General features: G+C 38.2%; 2 protein-coding genes across 2 annotated transcripts; one reads left to right on the top strand and one right to left on the bottom strand.

Annotated features, from left to right (window-relative positions):
* Nucleotides 1-1,218: 1,218 nt before the first annotated feature.
* LOC100888285 (alpha-N-acetylgalactosaminide alpha-2,6-sialyltransferase 6-like) lies at nucleotides 1,219-3,071 on the bottom strand. Its single transcript, XM_030989781.1, has 3 exons — nucleotides 2,710-3,071; nucleotides 2,057-2,164; nucleotides 1,219-1,648 (listed from the first exon to the last, which is right to left on the bottom strand). Exons 1-3 carry the CDS (start codon nucleotides 3,069-3,071, stop codon nucleotides 1,219-1,221), a joined length of 900 nt encoding a protein of 299 aa, XP_030845641.1.
* Nucleotides 3,072-7,896: 4,825 nt separating this feature from the next.
* Nucleotides 7,897-15,886, top strand: LOC100888213 (retinol dehydrogenase 8). The gene is made up of 5 exons (XM_011673123.2): nucleotides 7,897-7,996; nucleotides 9,247-9,512; nucleotides 10,256-10,435; nucleotides 10,879-10,972; nucleotides 14,961-15,886. Exons 2-5 carry the CDS (start codon nucleotides 9,248-9,250, stop codon nucleotides 15,307-15,309), a joined length of 888 nt encoding a protein of 295 aa, XP_011671425.1. The 5' UTR covers nucleotides 7,897-7,996; nucleotide 9,247; the 3' UTR covers nucleotides 15,310-15,886.
* The last annotated feature ends 2,721 nt before the right edge of the window (nucleotides 15,887-18,607 follow it).

The following is an 18,607-nucleotide window of genomic DNA, read 5'->3' as shown; positions in this document are numbered from 1 at the left end:
CCCATTTACTTCACCTGGGTGGAGTGTGCCAAATGTAGATCAATGTCTTGCCAAAGGACATTAGTGCGGCGGCGGGACTCGAACCGCGGACCTTGTGATCGACAGTCCGGCGACGTATCCACTCGACCACTACACCTCTACATCGGGGTGCTTGACATACAAAGAATCCACAGACACAGTCATGAGTATAAAAATTATGATCAACATAATCAGAACAATTTTGATTTTTTTTCTTTTTTGGCGGAAAATAAAGAACACACAAGATACTTGTACAACCAATCGCAGTTCGGCTCTAAGATTCGGTTGCTGTTTCCGCCCACTTTCGTGACGTCACGATCGGCAGTGATCAGCTGGCTTGCCGAAGGCAGGCCGTACTATGATTGACAGCTGTATGCAAATTAGAAGTCGATCGTCGGAACCAAGATGGCGATGACTAGAGCAGCGATAACTACACTAGCGGAAATGTGCGCCTTTAAGCTTTACAGGCTAAAATGCCGGAAGACACTAAGGGAAAACTCATTCAGCCAGAGAATAATCAATGTGTGGAATGGTCTTCCAGGCGATGTTGTGGAGAGTACCACTATCATTCGATTCAAATATGGACTTGCGAAGTGGTGGAAAGATGCCCTAGATAAATATGATGTCAACCCCAACCAAAGGAAACCATGGATAGGAACAACAGTCTAAAGACTGAATAATCCTTGGATAAAGTGAGTTATAAGGCCTGTCCTTCTACAACGGCATTTATTTTGCCCATTTCCCTGTGTAGAAACTGTTTTCAACACTTCCTTCACGTGACTTGATGAAGCGTTCTTACCGTCGTATCATACTTATCCCAAAAGTTCTTGTGTATATCGACAAATCCAACTCTTATATCTTTTTGAATTCATAATAAAACAATAATAATAATAATAATAATTTTATTTACCCTCGGAAGCCTCAACTGCCTCATTGCTCTTCTTCCTGAGGGCCCTACAATCTTTATGACCCATCAATGTGTTCAGGTATCAATGTGCATGCACCTGGGTGAAGAGGGGTAGATGCGGATTAATGTCTTGCCAAAGGACTCTAGTGTCGGGCTAGAATTCGAACCCTCAACCCTCGTTTATGTCGTATAAACTGGAATGTTTTAAAACCCTGAATGATGGTTTCCTAATAAATTGATAAAAATGCTGCATTGTTAACCTATATTAGACTTCTACTGCATGTAACCTTTTGTCATCGGCCCCTCTTTTTCTTTTTCTTTAAAGAACGATGAGGTAGACCTCCTGGTCGCCTTATTATATGGGACTTTTTAAGGATTGGCCTCCGAACCTTAGCATTACTCAAGGGTTTAGGATTGTTCTCAATAACTGATTTAGCATAGATCGCGATACTCGCGAAAGAACCATCTTCCTTCGCCTTTCTATACACACTCAGGTAAGGCGATTCAAACTCCCCGCTCAAGTTGAACGCACTTTCAGGCCAAGTGGGTGCGCGGAACGTCAAAGGTTTGAGTTGTGCCCATCTGGCGTACAGCTTTTTCTCCGTCAAGAATTTATGACCGCCTTTGACCATATATTCTCTGTTGTTGAAGTAGCTGCATTCAAGAGAACGATCCTTGCCGGTGTCGTAGTAGTGATAGCCAACCTGAGATTGTGGTTCTCGTCTGATGCGCAGTGGATGTAAAGAAATTGAAAACAGGGCGGGGAATGAGGACAGATAGAGAGAAAAAACAAAACGATAATTCTATGCCAATTGCTATATCTCAATTAAATATCATTAAAAGCGATCAAGACACACGAGTCAATCAATGCATTGGTAAATAGAAAGCAGTTACATCCCTGCCAGTCATCTGCCTACAAAATAGTATACGTAACCATATCTGCCGCCACACTTTATGCTATTAAACTAGCCCACCGGTTAATCGAAAACTTTAAATTCATCAAAAGGGCGTTTTTTTTATCATTCTGATTATTCAAAGCCATTTCACATCAGGTTAATAATAAATGTATATTTCAAATTATTCACAATTTTGAACAAACGTTTATTCAAGCCTGAGGAAAGCAAGTTGTACCTGCAGTAGTCTACGTCTGATACTCCATAGCAGACGACATTATCACAAACATCGAGGGCAAAGAGGACAGACATGTATCCAGTACTGAACCAGGATTTAATCTCCGTTCTGAAACAAAAATGCATTAAGAGAATAATGGTGATACAAACAAGTGCGATCAATGGTTAGCCAACGTTGAGTACTACATGTATAACCGCATGGTAGTGAACCACGGCACCATGAAATAAAAACAGAAAAGACAAAATATTATGAAAAGGTATTAACTTAAAGAATAGAAGTGAAAAAGATACCGAAACAAATCAAAAACAAAACAAACAGCACATATTAAGGACACTCTAATTACAAAGTGGTTATGAATCTAATATTGCAGATGACTTTCCTTTTCCCTCATGTGTAATGCAATGCCAATGGCTTAACATTAGGTCAATCATAAAACCTCTTCCTAGCTGGGTGGTTGAATGATTTGTTATTCATTTATATAAATTGTTTTAATATTCATTTATTTATTAATGTATGGTTGTATTTGCACTCATTAACATTTTCTTTAGTTATATATAGGCCTATTAATTATTTCTTCATTTGTGTATTTATCCATTTATATCATCATGCATTGTCTGCAGCAAAAACTTGTTATTTTTGTAATCGTTATTTACCTGTTTAATCCCGTTTCATTCATAAATTTTCTTTCCATGTCATCGATCATATCGTCAGTCTGGAAATAAAATTTTACTTTGGGAAAACTCGTGCTAAACCTCCTCGCAGTTTTGAAGACATCATGAGTAGTCCTGTTAATGGTTTCCTTATAAAGCCAAGGAACATAAATCATCGAGGGTCTTGTTTTGGGGCTCAACAGTATCTCACTCTGTCCTATCTTTGGAGTGAGGAGACCCCGCTTAAAATTACTGTGGCCAATCACACGTACTGTAGTGCGCATGCCCACATCGTCTATATGGTTGCGCACTGTGGCAGTGTTCTGTCTGATGACGCAGTCTGCTCTGTCGATCTCTTTTCCCATGTTAGAGCCTAGCAGATGGCCTGAACTGAAGACTAACGCACATTGATTACAGTGGAGATGCAGCTCCTTAGATGAGGTAGAGAGTTGAAAAAGAGAGAGAAAAAAAGAGAAAATGTTTGACAAGGATTATACCAAATTCTGTAAAATTATTTGTTGCTTTTGTTTACTCGCCTATTAGTAACGAACAGACAAGAATAAACATTAATTTTCATAGTAATGTTATAATAATGATGATGATGATGATGATGATGATGATGATAATAACAATGATAATAATAATGGTACTCAAAATAAAAACAATGCTTTGCTGTAATGTTTTATGCTCATATATAGGTCTTTACAATCTTTTTTCTTGTATTTATTTGTTTTCCCGTTAATGTTGTTTTTGTTGATTGGTGCCCCAACCACAAGTTGCATTCAATTTTTTTTAGGGGCTCCTGTTTTTATATTGCCATGAATTATTGTATATGCATTTTTATAGTTGAAATAAATTGAATTGAATTGAATTGAATTGAATGATATTAAATGATGATGACACCAATGATGATGATGATGATGATATCAACAACACCGCCGACATTAATATAACTTTAGTTTCTTTGATTAGATATGATCCGCAACATGATCCATTCAGTAGGCCTATGATATGTAATGCACATTGTATAAATTAACATATAAGGGTTCATAGGTCTCCTATATTTGATCTACAAATATAATGATATTATGATATACTAATGTGATATAGTATTGTGCTCAAAACACAAACTAATAAGAAGATAATATTAGTTTGAAAATGTGATATATCTTGAGACTAAATTCGGAACATTGATTCAAATTTTTTTTTTATTTGAACAAGACATTTTACAACTACTACATGCTTTTTATGCAGATAATTACGCATATTAAAATTTCGTTGAAATAAAAGATTGTTTTCTTTTCATATGTTCCATCACTTGGTGTACGATATATTTAAGCTGATTATTTCTTGGTTTATGAGTTTGTGAAAGTTTGATATACGAGAAAAAGGTTTGAGTAGACATTATGGAAAGACGAGGGGTATACAGCGAAATACTTAGGTTTCCGACCATCCACGTATAATGTCTTTAATCAGACATTGTTAAAGGTAATACAAAGTTTTGGGAAATTTTGAAAATTGGGTAGATAGTGAATCTTTACAATTTTGATATATTTGGATGCCCCTGTGGATGTATTATAAGCACTAAAAAAATTAACCCCTAAAACACTTCTGTTTTCGAGAAAAATTGAATATAAAAATTTACCGGTGCTCCCGGTAAATTTTGATAAATTTCAAATAGCGCCTACGGCCGTACAATGGTAGCTGCGACCATGAAAATCTCAGAATATGTAGTTGTGATATATAATTTCCAAACGGGAGTAGCTAATCGGTCGATTTTAGTCAAGAAACATTGTTTCATAGCCAAATTAATATCTTGACCTTGAGAGGGAGCTATACAACATGAAGAGTTTATTATTTATAATTTCATAACTTTAGACTCGATTTCAACCGGGACCACGATCACTGGATATTGTAGGATTGCATATGCTTCCAATATGTTAATTTGAATCAAATTCATGACCCCATACCAAAACTTTGTAATACCTTTAAGGCTTAGAATCGTTGGAAGGTAAACACATCACCATGGTAACTGGAGTCAATGTTAGCTCAGGGTATGAGTGACTTTAGGGCATGTTTCAAGTAGATATTACATCTTTCGTTTCTATCAGCATAATAACAATGTGTGATGTGGCGTACAGACCAGCGCAAGTTAATAGTTAAATTAAAATAGTGTAGTGTGTGATGGTGGCTTTTAAATGAAGCCAATGTTTAACCCTGCCCCTAACCAAACACTCAAACTCTAGGATATGTTTATCCATTATGCATTCGATATAATTTGATTTCTTAAAGGGAAATAAATCACAAGAAATACGCATACCTTATTAGAATCCAGCAATAAGTAACCATGCTTTCGCGAAGGAGACTTTCCGATGGTGATCATGGTGTTAGTAGTTACATTTTGAAGTTTTCCATCACAGTCTTCACATGCCAGTCCTGGTTCTGTAGATGTGTTATGAGTTCTGGGATTGTTCTGACAGTGATTTGAATACATTGATGAATAATTCTGTTTGGGAATGTCTTTCATCAACCCGCGTCTATGGAATGTGTATTCCGATGCTCCCAGAAGGATGTGGGTGTAGTTTATAGCCCATTGGTGTTCCAATTTGCTTGTGAAGATCATTATCATCAACACTAAGCAGAATGAGAAGAGGAGCAGCGAACGGAACATTGCGGTCTAAAAAGAAGAATAGAGAAAACATGATGCCCAAAATGAAGTGTCACAACGTATCACCACATCTACCAAGTATAGCTTTGTATTTACGTGTTATCATTCAGTTGACCTCTCTCTGGGGGGGGGGGTGTATGTTTTTAATATGGAAGCCCCGCATGTATGAACATTACTCTCTCTAAAAAAAAAATAACTTTTCACTCTATTTTCACTTTCTTGGGAGTGATGTCAGGATCACTAAGTTTAGGAGTGAATATCGATTGATTTTAGAGTGCTCTCTAAGAAGAAAAGAGTGAATGTTCACTCTATTTTCACTACATTTCCACTCTCCAGAGGAGTGACGTCCGTGATCACTCGATTTTTTTTAGAGACTAGGCAAAGGGGACGTCGACGGGGGAGGGGGGGGGGGCTCGAGATTTAAGCCCCCTTCTCGCCCCAAAATACACACATACACACAGACACACATAATGTGTAAATCATATTTGCCCCGAGGCAAAGTGTACCAGTACGCATGTTTGAGCCTTCAAACTATCTAGGTTCCATACACAACTGCTAGATATTTTTTTTTGTATATGTTTCTATTTTTTAAATCTTCTTTGATTGTTTTATTATTTGTTTAAAAACTACATATCGGATTATAATTCATGTCTTTCAAAGCAAATTTTTTTTTTTTGTAATGAGTATAATACATGGAAAAGAAGCTAAATAAGGAGGTAAACTTACCCTATTCATAACATTCATTTTCTCTCACAGTCCAAGATATAAAGGCACCTGTCATAAACGAAAGTCTTCCATTGCGCCGATTTCTGAGTTATCTCGTGAAAATCATTCTTCTTTCAGTCTTGTCAAGATGGAATGGTTATAGGTGTCCAAGTCTGCAGCTCTTAAAACCGAATAAAATATTCATCTATAGCTCCATTAGATGACCACAAACGTTATAAATCATATTTACAAATTCGTCATGAAGCAGATAGTGGCTTGTTTGAAGTCCATTCGTAAATATATTAGTGCTATAAAACTTCGAGCCATTTCATATACAAAGTCATGTAGAAAATATTCTTGGAGTAGACTTTGAACTACTGCTAGTATGATGGCAAATATTAGCCAGGTGACGGGGGTCTTATCGCTTGAGATGCGATATCTAAAAGATATTCGTGCAAACATCGGCGACTTATGTTCGTTCTAGACAGCTTTCACCTCCTACCCTCTATGCTAGCTATCCTATGCGACTTCGCAGACTTCATGTGCAGGATAGTGTACCAGGTACAGACAAATATATCCTCAGCGCCTAATAGTAGTGGACATGATTGGCAGTCTACCGTCTGCGTTCCGGTGTCATGGTGATGTATCAGTGCGGAGATCGATATCGCTTCACCCTTTTGCTAGACCCAAATGTTAATGCGTATGATATTTACTATTAATTATGATATTACCGCATCGTCATTGTTATTCCGTCGTTTATCAGATTAGGCGTAATCTCTCAATTATCACAATGACCCAGTTGCAAAGACACCGCCCAAACTCGATAAGTCAGGCTGCTATATTTTGTATGTAAGTTTGGAAGTATCATTGTTATTTTGGAAGTAGAAGAAATAAAGAAGAAATACCGACTCAACTCACCTCAGTCATCGATTTTGATGTTTTAGGGGAGGAGGGAGGGTGAGGGTAGTCTCCCTCCCTCCTCCCCTCCCCGTGTATGTCTCTCTCTCTGTCTCTCTGTCTGTCTGTCTCTCTCTCTCTCTCTCTCTCTCTAACTCTCTCTCTCTCTCTCTCACCCCCTCTCTCTCTCTCTCTCTTTTCCTCTCTCTCTCTCTCTCTCTCTCTCTCTCTCTCTCTCGTTGTCTATGAATCCAGCTTGCAGAAACCAAAATAGAAGTGTAATATAATATTAGTCACATGTAATGTTTAGATGGGGACGAATGATTTTAAGGTTCATACTTTGTATTGAGATTGACCGGTAGGGGAGATGCTTAGACTCCATTAAATGCCCCTCCCACTCCTTTCCCCAGACACAGAGTGCCGCATTCGTACCGAAATTATAGTAAAATTCAAAGAAGTGTTAATAGCTAAATACTGTACTGAGATGTAGGAATTTAGTCAAGCTCAAAATAGGCATCCCTTCAAAATTGAGGACGATTAAAAATAGCATCAACAATTTTGACATCTCAAACTCAAATGAAATCAAGTAATTTAGTTATATACATTCACCAAATGCACACTCGCACATTAAATGTGAAATAATATAAATGCAAGTTGGAAGGGTCATTATCACAGTTGTACTGGTATTATTTTATAGTTTTCTGTATATTTCCAAAAATTAATTCCAACAAATACATAGATGCAAATTTAAAAAGTTCCTATCCCATGCACGGCCGTGTTGCAGTACCTGCTGAAAAGCTGCATGTATCTGTATCATCACAGACGATTTGCGGTCTGTATGAGACTAATCTACTCCGATCACGAGGTCAAGATCAAAGTTCATTAATGCTCTTCATTCGCTGGTGCATATATATGTTTTGATACAACGAGTGCATACTACCAGGTACTCGTACATGTTCAGTATTACACACTGCGTGATAGAGTATTTCATTTCTGGGATTTCTAAAAGCTTACAAGCAGGTGAGTAGAATCAGATTAGGAAAACCTGAAATATCAAACATGTGTCGATTATGTATTTACAACGTTTAATTTTGGAAGCTTAGGATGCAGACTACAGTGATAACAGGGAACAATGTACCCCGACTCATACATTTCAGGCATATATAGGTCGGGAGTTCACTGATCAGATCATCAGGGATCGATATGCTTTATCTAGTTTGCACGCACACACTCTTGTTGGTCGTTTCGCGTGTATACACCTATGGTCTGCACGGTGAGACTATGCTGAATGCAAGTTGCATATCTATGCTCCAGAAAAGACCGAGACGGACGGAGTTAGGCTCTTATCAAGGCTTCATGAATTGTGATAAAATGTCAAATAGAGTTTGCGCCCGCAGATAGTATACTATATCACTGGCCCGTGGTTAGAGAATAATTGTTCCTGTAGTCGCACTGAAGATATATGTCGCTCATAGGAGTGGGTTCATGCAGTAGATCATGCAAACACATTGCATTTATCTGTATAATATAAATGGCACTAGTTTGTATGAAGTAAGAGCAATTGCACAAATTGTAGCAGGACAAGACATAAATGCGTTGAATGAAGGCTATGCGATGCTGTTCTGACTATTCTTCCCTACATGCCGATCTTAGGATTAGTTTCTGAGTGAGTTCTAATATTTTATTCATGATGTTCATAGAAGCCTGCCCCTCTCTCACTGCATAATTATAACCAACCATATGTTTCCACATTATATCCTTTGCTTTATTGTACCATGTGGTACGGTCTGTGCTTGTATAGACAATCGATGTACAGGTGCGTGACGTGATTGATCAATGACTAACTTGATATTTTGTTAAATAAAATTAATAATAATAATTATAATCATAATGTATGAAGCGCTTAATACAGAGTACCATCTCTAAGCGCTTTACTGATATTATTACCCCGGTCATCTGATACATTCACGCACAATATGCGCCATCTCCACTCCCTGGGTAGTATTCTTACAATATGGTCATCATGAGGGCATTTGGTTATTACGTACACAAAGGCTTTCGTCGTTTTACCAGGTCCTCATTTCCTCGTTGGGTATTTAAATACGTTTCCCTATTATAATTACGAATCCGTAGAAATTTGAATTGATGCTGTGTATTTGATAAAGTCGTTTTTCAGGTAGCGTTGCGGAAAGAACTTTATTTTAATCAAATGAAATGCGTTAAAATTGTAATAAATTGTTCTTTTGACCTCCTGTTTGAAACACTTTCAGTATGGCGTCTCGAATCGCTTTGATTACTGGCTGTTCGTCTGGTATAGGGATGGAGACGGCTCTGCGACTCGCCCGACGATCTCAAGATCCTATTACCGTCTATGCTACGATGAGGAACATGACGTCGAAGAACGACATCGAGCACAGAGCTGGCGATTGTCTGGAGAAGGGTTTATTCGTACGAAGGTTGGATGTGACGAAAGAGGATACGATTGTAGATGTTGTTTCTTACATCAAGTCAAAGCACGGGCGATTGGATATACTAGGTATGTACTATACAAATATAATGCAGTCAAGACAATATGAAGAATATACTAGACGATTTGAAGAAAAAAAATGATATAGTTCATATTTCTTGAATCCAATCTAACAATGTGTTAATTGCAAGAAGATAATTGTTAATACATCAGCGATACCACCAAACCGACCGATTATTTGCCACTCGGCGGTTCGGGTAAGTATTTATTATGCACACTCTGCTCTCGGTCTGATGTCAGATTCGTTCGTGTGACAGGGATTTAGTGGTAATTATGTTGTTTATCCAGAGGCCGTCGAAAGAGGGAGTGTGATACCCCACCCCCACCATTTAAAGCATTTTAATGTTCTGTCGTCAAATAAGAACGTGTGGGGACTTTGGGGAGATGTGTTTTGGCTAGCCTGTCGACAAAGCTGGCCCGACCAACACCCCTTCATTTCACAATGGTCCTACATCACTCATGTATGCTTTATTTCACATGTTTACTTGTCTGTTTTTAAGGAATTTGTTGCACATTTATTCCAGTGCCATTTTTTCTTTTATGCCAGGGACAAAGTGCCTATACATTGAACATAAAAGCTAATGCTTGCCGACAAAATGTTTAATGTAAAAAATGTACCAGCATATATCTTTTGATCTATAACTCGTTATGTATCATTATGCGGAAAAATGACTATACCCAACTCGTTTTGTACTGACGAAACTGTTATCATGTATCAACTGCAGTTTTTCTTCTCTCTTTTTTTTTAACAGTAAACAATGCTGGGATAGCAGGACTTTGTGTTTTGGAAGCGACAGATCTCGACATATTCAGGAAGATGTTCGAAACTAACTTCTTTGGCGTGGTTCGCCTGACACAGGAAGTACTTCCCATCATGAAGTCTCAGAGGTCAGGCAGAATTGTCAATATTAGCTCCATCGGAGGTTTCGCAGGTAATCTCATACTTTATTTAATTCATTAATTTTTGTTAATCTACCAGAGTGAAAACGATATATATGATTTTATGCTAATAGGCCCACATCTTTTTTCCAATGCTGCCCAGTTCTACTTATCAAAATAGTCTTGTAAACAAATTGAAACACATGTATTTGATATTGAATGAAGTCTGGACATTGCTCTCTATATAACATTACTTTAAAAGGCATTTCGTATAGATATTTGCACTATGTGTGATATTTATCAGTATAATGCATTGTGTTAATCGAAATTTCGTTTTAATAATGTAGCATTTTAATACTGACAATAAAATTTACCCCGAACATTGAAACTGCTATATTGCAGGCACGTGTATCTATGTTTAATCCTGAAACAGCAAATATAAAGCGATATTCCTATTCGATATTATTTAGTGAGACTGTTGGTACTGTCAATGCAGGTTTCCCATTCTATGAGCTGTATGGATCTTCTAAATTTGCTCTCGAAGGATTCTCAGAAAGCTTGGCTATGATCTGTAGACGATTCAATATATGGTAAGAATTAAGCTAATGTATGATCGAATTAGTTTTGTTTTATTTTATCAAGAATAGTGATTATTTGTAACTTTATCAGTGTCATCATTATCGGACCTTTTAAAAATACCGGCGCCATTTTATAAATGGCAATGGCTCTAAACAAAGGCATGCTAAATCTTCCTCTTCTTATATTTGTACATAATAATAATAATAATAATAATAATAATAATAATAATAACCTAATAGTCCACTCCAAATTTTATTAAACCGAAACGGAAATTCTTTTTGCCCAATTGATCGTGAGCCCGGCAGCCACTGAGCAGCGCCAGATCGACGTTGCTACAATAATACATGTGTACTTGAATTTCCAGGCGGAAAATAAAACAAACCCAAGCCAAAACCCTGAAGTCAATGTTTTTGATTCTACATGAAGAATGTTTACATATATGTTTATCAAATTTGTTGTTCGATTCCACTCTCTTACTCTTAGTATACATGTTGCTAACAATGCTAAGTGGGAATCCACGCTTTTAGAAGTCATATTATAGGATCAATTCGATTTTGGAGTTGCGTCCACTCCAAAAGTATTGCGCAATCCAAACCAGACAGTGGTTCTAATTGCTCTTTTGAGAGTGGTATCCACTATTCTAAGAGTGGTTTTCCACTCCAAATCAAATTGATTTCTTTTATGACTCGTGATAAGAAGAGTGGATTTCCACTCCTGTCAATCTGTATAGAGACTACTAAGTCTTAGATGTGTAATGCATTATGGTGTAAATATTCAAAACTGTATGGTAATACGGCTAAAGCAAAAGTCTAATATAAAAATCTATACTTTCCTAGTAATTGGACAGGGTTGCGGCGGTCCAATCATGTCTGACAGTGACTAAGTTCGAGTACTATGTATTAATCTACACCCTCCCGTTAATGTTACAGGGTGACGGTTTTCCAACGGGTCCGACTGCGACTAAGTTCGAGTACGATGTATTAATCTACACTTTCCCGTTAATGTTACAGGGTGACGGCTGTCCAACCGGGTCCGACTGCGACTAAGTTCGAGTACGATGTATTAATCTACACTTTCCCGTTAATGTTACAGGGTGACGGCTGTCCAACAGGTCCGACTGCGAATAAGTTCGAGTACGATGTATTAATCTACACTCTCCCGTTAATGTTACAGGGTGACGGCTGTCCAACGTGTCCGACTGCGACTAAGTACAAGTACGATGTATTAATATACACTCTCCCGTTGATGTTACAGGGTGACGGCTGTCCAACCGGGTCCGACTGCGACTAAGTACGAGTACGATGTATTAATCTACACTCTCCCGTTGATGTTACAGGGTGACGGCTGTCCAACCGGGTCCGACTGCGAATAAGTTCGAGTACGATGTATTAATATACACTCTCCCGTTAATTTTACAGGGTGACTGCTGTCTAACGGGTCCGACTGCGACTAAGTACGAGTACGATGTATTAATATACACTCTCCCGTTAATGTTACAGGGTGACGGCTGTCCAACGTGTCCGACTGCGACTAAGTACGAGTACGATGTATTAATATACACTCTCCCGTTAATGCTACAGGGTGACGGCTGTCCAACCGGGTCCGACTGCGACTAAGTACGAGTACGATGTATTAATATACACTCTCCCGTTGATGTTACAGGGTGACGGCTGTCCAACCGGGTCCGACTGCGAATAAGTTCGAGTACGATGTATTAATCTACACTCTCCCGTTAATGTTACAGGGTGACGGCTGTCCAACGTGTCCGACTGCGACTAAGTTCGAGTACGATGTATTAATATACACTCTCCCGTTGATGTTACAGGGTGACGGCTGTCCAACGTGTCCGACTGCGACTAAGTACGAGTACGATGTATTAATATACACTCTCCCGTTAATGTTACAGGGTGACGGCTGTCCAACGTGTCCGACTGCGACTAAGTACGAGTACGATGTATTAATATACACTCTCCCGTTAATGTTACAGGGTGACGGCTGTCCAACCGGGTCCGACTGCGACTAAGTACGAGTACGATGTATTAATATACACTCTCCCGTTGATGTTACAGGGTGACGGCTGTCCAACCGGGTCCGACTGCGAATAAGTTCGAGAACGATGTATTAATCGACACTCTCCCGTTAATGTTACAGGGTGACGGCTGTCCAACCGGGTCCGACTGCGACTAAGTACGAGTACGATGTATTAATCTATACTCTCCCGTTAATGTTACAGGGTGACGGCTGTCCAACAGGTCCGACTGCGAATAAGTTCGAGTACGATGTATTAATATACACTCTCCCGTTAATGTTACAGGGTGACGGCTGTCCAACGTGTCCGACTGCGACTAAGTACGAGCACGATGTATTAATCTAAACTCTCCCGTTGATGTTACAGGGTGACGGCTGTCCAACCGGGTCCGACTGCGAATAAGTTCGAGTACGTTGTATTAATCTACACTCTCCCGTTAATTTTACAGGGTGACGGCGGGCGAAATTTTTATTCCCAAACAGGTTTGCAATTTCTTATATTTCCGTTCTTCTCAATGGCTGATACGTCATTATCAGCTTGGAAAGAGATCACAAACAATTAGGCTTTGATTTTTTATTGCTTTTACCTCACTATTTATAAAGGCAAAAAAACGGAATAAACTGTGACTTGAACCCACAAATCTATAAATGTATTACGCTGACCTTACCGATTGAGCCAACGATGGGTTGATGAAAGATGATTCTGCATGATTTCTATAACGCTATCACTCACCCTAACGGTTACGTCATTGCTAATGACGTAACATATCAGCCAATCAGATGACCGGAAATATTAGCATTGGCAAACCTGTTTGGGAAAAAAAAAATTTAGCTGACGGCGGTCCAACCAGGTCCGACTGTGACTAAGTTCGAGTTCAATGTATCAATCTACACTCTCCCGTTAATGTTACAGGGTGACGGCTGTCCAACGTGTCTGACTGCGACTAAGTTCGAGTACGATGTATTAATCTACACTCTCCCGTTAATGTTACAGTGTGACGACTGTCCAACCGGGTCCGACTGCGACTAAGTACGAGTACGATGTATTAATATACACTCTCCCGTTAATGTTACAGGGTGACGGCTGTCCAACCGGGTCCGACTGCGACTAAGTACGAGTACGATGTATTAATATACACTCTCCCGTTGATGTTACAGGGTGACTGCTGTCTAACGGGTCCGACTGCGAATAAGGTGGAGAACGATGTATTAATCTACACTCTCCCGTTAATGTTACAGGGTGACGGCTGTCCAACGGGTCCGACTGCGACTAAGTACGAGTACGATGTATTAATATACACTCTCCCGTTAATGTTACAGGGTGACGGCTGTCCAACCGGGTCCGACTGCGACTAAGTACGAGTACGATGTATTAATATACACTCTCCCGTTGATGTTACAGGGTGACTGCTGTCTAACGGGTCCGACTGCGAATAAGTTCGAGAACGATGTATTAATCTACACTCTCCCGTTAATGTTACAGGGTGACGGCTGTCCAACGGGTCCGACTGCGACTAAGTACGAGTACGATGTATTAATATACACTCTCCCGTTGATGTTACAGGGTGACGGCTGTCCAACCGGGTCCGACTGCGACTAAGTACGAGTACGATGTATTAATCTACACTCTCCCGTTAATGTTACAGGGTGACTGCTGTCTAACGGGTCCGACTGCGAATAAGTTCGAGTACGATGTATTAATATACACTCTCCCGTTAATTTTACAGGGTGACTGCTGTCTAACGGGTCCGACTGCGACTAAGTACGAGTACGATGTATTAATATACACTCTCCCGTTAATGTTACAGGGTGACGGCTGTCCAACGTGTCCGACTGCGACTAAGTACGAGTACGATGTATTAATATACACTCTCCCGTTAATGCTACAGGGTGACGGCTGTCCAACCGGGTCCGACTGCGACTAAGTACGAGTACGATGTATTAATATACACTCTCCCGTTGATGTTACAGGGTGACGGCTGTCCAACCGGGTCCGACTGCGACTAAGGTGGAGAACAATCCGGATATAACCGATGATCTGTTGGCACAGATGGATGATGAGAGAGTTGATCCTGAAACAAGGAAATACTTCTGCGATCGCGTTAAGATGAGGAGAGATGTTCTCAAAAACATCTCCCAACCAGTGGAAGAGGTTGTTGACGTCATTGAAAGAATCATCGACGATGAGAAACCCTTGCTACGATATCAGACGAACGAAGCTTCGAGAGAGATGGCACGAGTTCGATCTCAAGATCCGACTGGAGATGCTTGGATTGAGAACAAGCTAATGACTGGGTTTTTCCATGATGTAAACGACTAGCACAACAACAACAGGCATTCAACGACTATGCAGACCACAGAAAATAGTCAATATGACAGCGAATTTGTTTTAAATTTGTATATGGGGTCTTTTGTACGGTACGCGTCAGTTTTACGGAAAAATATTGTTTGTTGTTTAGTTTCATTGGTTATACAGGGCTCCTGTATAATAAAATTATTTTATAATGATATTTATCGAAACTAGATATCACTGTCGATTCTAATGATAGAGGAGTTTGTAAGTTTGCGAATGATTAATACTACTTCTAGGTTTTCCCGGCCAATTTCGTCAAAGCAGCAATCAATTTCATTAACGTGCATTCATGTTTGAGCAAATTTTCTCCACTCGCTCCCCTGTTTCATTTTTAAACTTGTTGCGTTCAATTTCGTTCCGAGTCACCGAATTTTCTAAACATGCTCATTCAAATTAAAGCTTGATTCAGTCAATTTGGTATTGCGTAAGGGTTATTCAATTTCGCCAATGTTGAGTGGGAGGAGAATTCTTTGGCGAATTGCGGTTTCATTTTTCGTCTATGGCCAACCTTTTTCGCAATCGGGCTATTCAAGTTAAAACTAGACCTCATCTTAGTATGATGCTCGATGTTTATTCGGATATTCAGTATTTCATGTTAATTTGTTTATTCTTTTTCTCTATGATCTTTTCTGTCTTCTGATTTCACGTTATATAATCCTCTTATTTGTCTGATGTATTCATATTGCATTTTATGTTTTCTCTTTCTTTCGACGTTCTTTATTTATTCATATCTTCATATCTTTCATTATAAATGTCTTTGAGGTTAATTTTGAAATGGTTTGTTTTTATCAATCTTGATTGAGTGGGTGATCTTTATTTCTTTTCATTTAACATCTTTTTCGTTATTCATCATTGTATTTTGTTTCCATCATGTCCATGTCTATTAAAGCTGAACTCTACTTCTGTCCAGGATCTGTTTATATAAATATGCTTAGAATAGAAATCACAAATTGTGCACCTCAGTTCTCTGGGGACACTACCCTGTGTACTGTCAGATATCTGCTATCGAATACGCATGTCATTCCTACAATTAAACTTTGCGTGACATTGTTTCAAACAGAAGTACATTAAGTGACAAATTAACATCAAATGAAAAGCAATGCACAGTGGCAAATTATCAATATCTTGCCAAAGGACGTTAGTGCCGAGTTTGGATTCGAACCATCAACATTTGGACTGAGAGTCAAGTGAATGAACCACTATACCACGATACCTCTACACTGGTTATTACTATTGGTGCTATATGGGGCTATTCATTAGATTGGTATGTGATATTTATTCATCTGTTTTTACTGCCACCACTTCCAACGAACGTCCGACCATGAATGAGGATAATGTTAAAGATCTAAATATTGACATTTTCTCTCTGTTTATTTTTATTTCGATTCTTATTCAGTACTGTTATGCTAACGTTGATGCATATGCCTTTATACTCGATCATGCACAATTTCTTTTTTCTTCTCTTGAAAAGGATTTTTTGTGGGTGTGTGCGCATGACCACATGCTAATCTGTTATGAAAGTTTTTTTTTTTTAATTTGATATCAGAAACATATTTCTAACTGTATTGTTTGGCTTACAATCTTTAAATAAAAAATAAATACAAATTTACCCTTCATCTGCAGATTTCTTAATTAATAATTTTTGGTAGTGCGTTATCAGTTAAATTTTGTTTTAATGTCAACATCTATTATTATTATATTCAATTCAATGTATTGATTTGTACAATGCAAGTTCAACATGGATATTTGTTTCACTCACATTTAAAATAAAGGCTCAGACATAGTTTACAAAGAACATAAATATGATACAAAACATGGATACATTTTGGTGATGACAAAATAAAAGTCATACATAATATTGATTTTCGTTTGGTTATGGCTTGTTTCTAATTTAACTGTCTCCATGCATATTTATAAATGTAATTATCTACCACTATACACTTAGAAAATCTAGCTTTTAAACTGAAGTATATCAGAATAAATTTGATAAGTAGGAAATTATAATACTGAATTATATGGGCAAATAATGTTCCACACCGTACACAATTACTTCCGCTTTACTCAATTCCTAGCGAAATGTAATGTTAAAGAAAAAACCCAGAAACGCTGGATAATGAGACACGTTATATTTAGTAAGATGCCCTGATTGAATATGTTTCTAAATCGCTGTTTTCTACATCTTCTTGTGCACACGTTCAAAAAAATGTGTGTATTTTGTTTATTTTGTATCGCTGAAATGTAATTTGATTTGTATAATGCAGAAGGAAATAAATGCAGTTCAATTCAGTTCAATATAATTGACTCCATGTATATAATATCATTGTTCAATGGTGCGCCGAATTAAGACAGTCGAATGAATGTTGCTCGTTGTCAAACTGTAATTGATAATCTGCATCAATTCTATTCTGCATAATATTACAAAAAGATGGCATAAATATGATTTTCCTTTCGTTCGAGCATGAAATTCAATACAAATTAACGAAAGCCCATTCATTTTAAGGTTTAATGATTGTGTAAGTAATTTTTATCCTTTTTTTTTTATTTCCAATATATTTCAAGTGAATTAAATTTGGGCAGGACAACTTTCTGTACTTCTATCCTAATTTAACGCTTTTGAGGTACAGGTAAATAACCATAAAATGAGATTATTCTACGTCTTATTTCTACATAAGTTTAACATTTTAAAGAAGATTGTCCTAGCAATTTGAAAGTAGCGTGAGCTGAAAATGTGATTAAACTAATCATTATGATACATAATGACTCATACAGTCAACCAAATTGCTCATACCCCTTGTAAATTTCCCTCTTTTTTCCCTCGTCAATCAAGAATGAAAGATGGACTGGTTGAATACTTTTCGATGTAAGCTTTAATATATCACATTCTCAAGAAACATAAATTGGGTCAAATACATTTTGAACATATTAATTAAAAAAAAATAAAAATCAAACTTCGTAAGAGTGAACAATTTAGTTGTTAACTGTATGTCCTCATTATTGATAAGTTAGCAAACAACGACAGCCCTCTCTCTCTCTCTCTTACTCTCTCTCTCTTTCTCGCTCTCTCCTCTCCCCTTCCCATCTCACATTCTACCCCTCCCACGCTCTCTCTCTCTCTCTCTCTCTCTCTCTGTCTCTCCTCTCCCCTTCCCCTCTTCACCCGTTACCCCTCCTCTCTCTCTCTCTCTCTCTCTTTTACACTACCCAGTAATGAGTATCAAGTTAAGGAGTATTAGTAGATATACATAGGATTCTACTTGAAGACATA

Source organism: Strongylocentrotus purpuratus, unplaced genomic scaffold (genome assembly GCF_000002235.5).
Source record: "Strongylocentrotus purpuratus isolate Spur 01 unplaced genomic scaffold, Spur_5.0 spur5_contig_843, whole genome shotgun sequence".
NCBI classification, from domain to species: Eukaryota; Metazoa; Echinodermata; class Echinoidea; order Camarodonta; family Strongylocentrotidae; genus Strongylocentrotus; species Strongylocentrotus purpuratus.
This window is presented reverse-complemented; position numbering and strand designations above follow the sequence as displayed.

Bases quoted from the DNA above. Each gene is read 5' to 3' on its own strand.
- LOC100888285 (XM_030989781.1), bottom strand. From the start codon at position 3,071: ATGGGAAAAGAGATCGACAGAGCAGACTGCGTCATCAGACAGAACACT. The intron at 2,165-2,709 runs GTAAATAACGAT...TTTTTGTTTCAG, and splicing joins AATGAAACGGGATTAAACAG to AACGGAGATTAAATCCTGGT. The intron at 1,649-2,056 runs GTACAACTTGCT...ACTGCGCATCAG, and splicing joins TCAGACGTAGACTACTGCAG to ACGAGAACCACAATCTCAGG.
- LOC100888213 (XM_011673123.2), top strand. From the start codon at position 9,248: ATGGCGTCTCGAATCGCTTTGATTACTGGCTGTTCGTCTGGTATAGGG. The intron at 10,436-10,878 runs GTAATCTCATAC...CTGTCAATGCAG, and splicing joins CTCCATCGGAGGTTTCGCAG to GTTTCCCATTCTATGAGCTG. The intron at 10,973-14,960 runs GTAAGAATTAAG...TTGATGTTACAG, and splicing joins TGTAGACGATTCAATATATG to GGTGACGGCTGTCCAACCGG.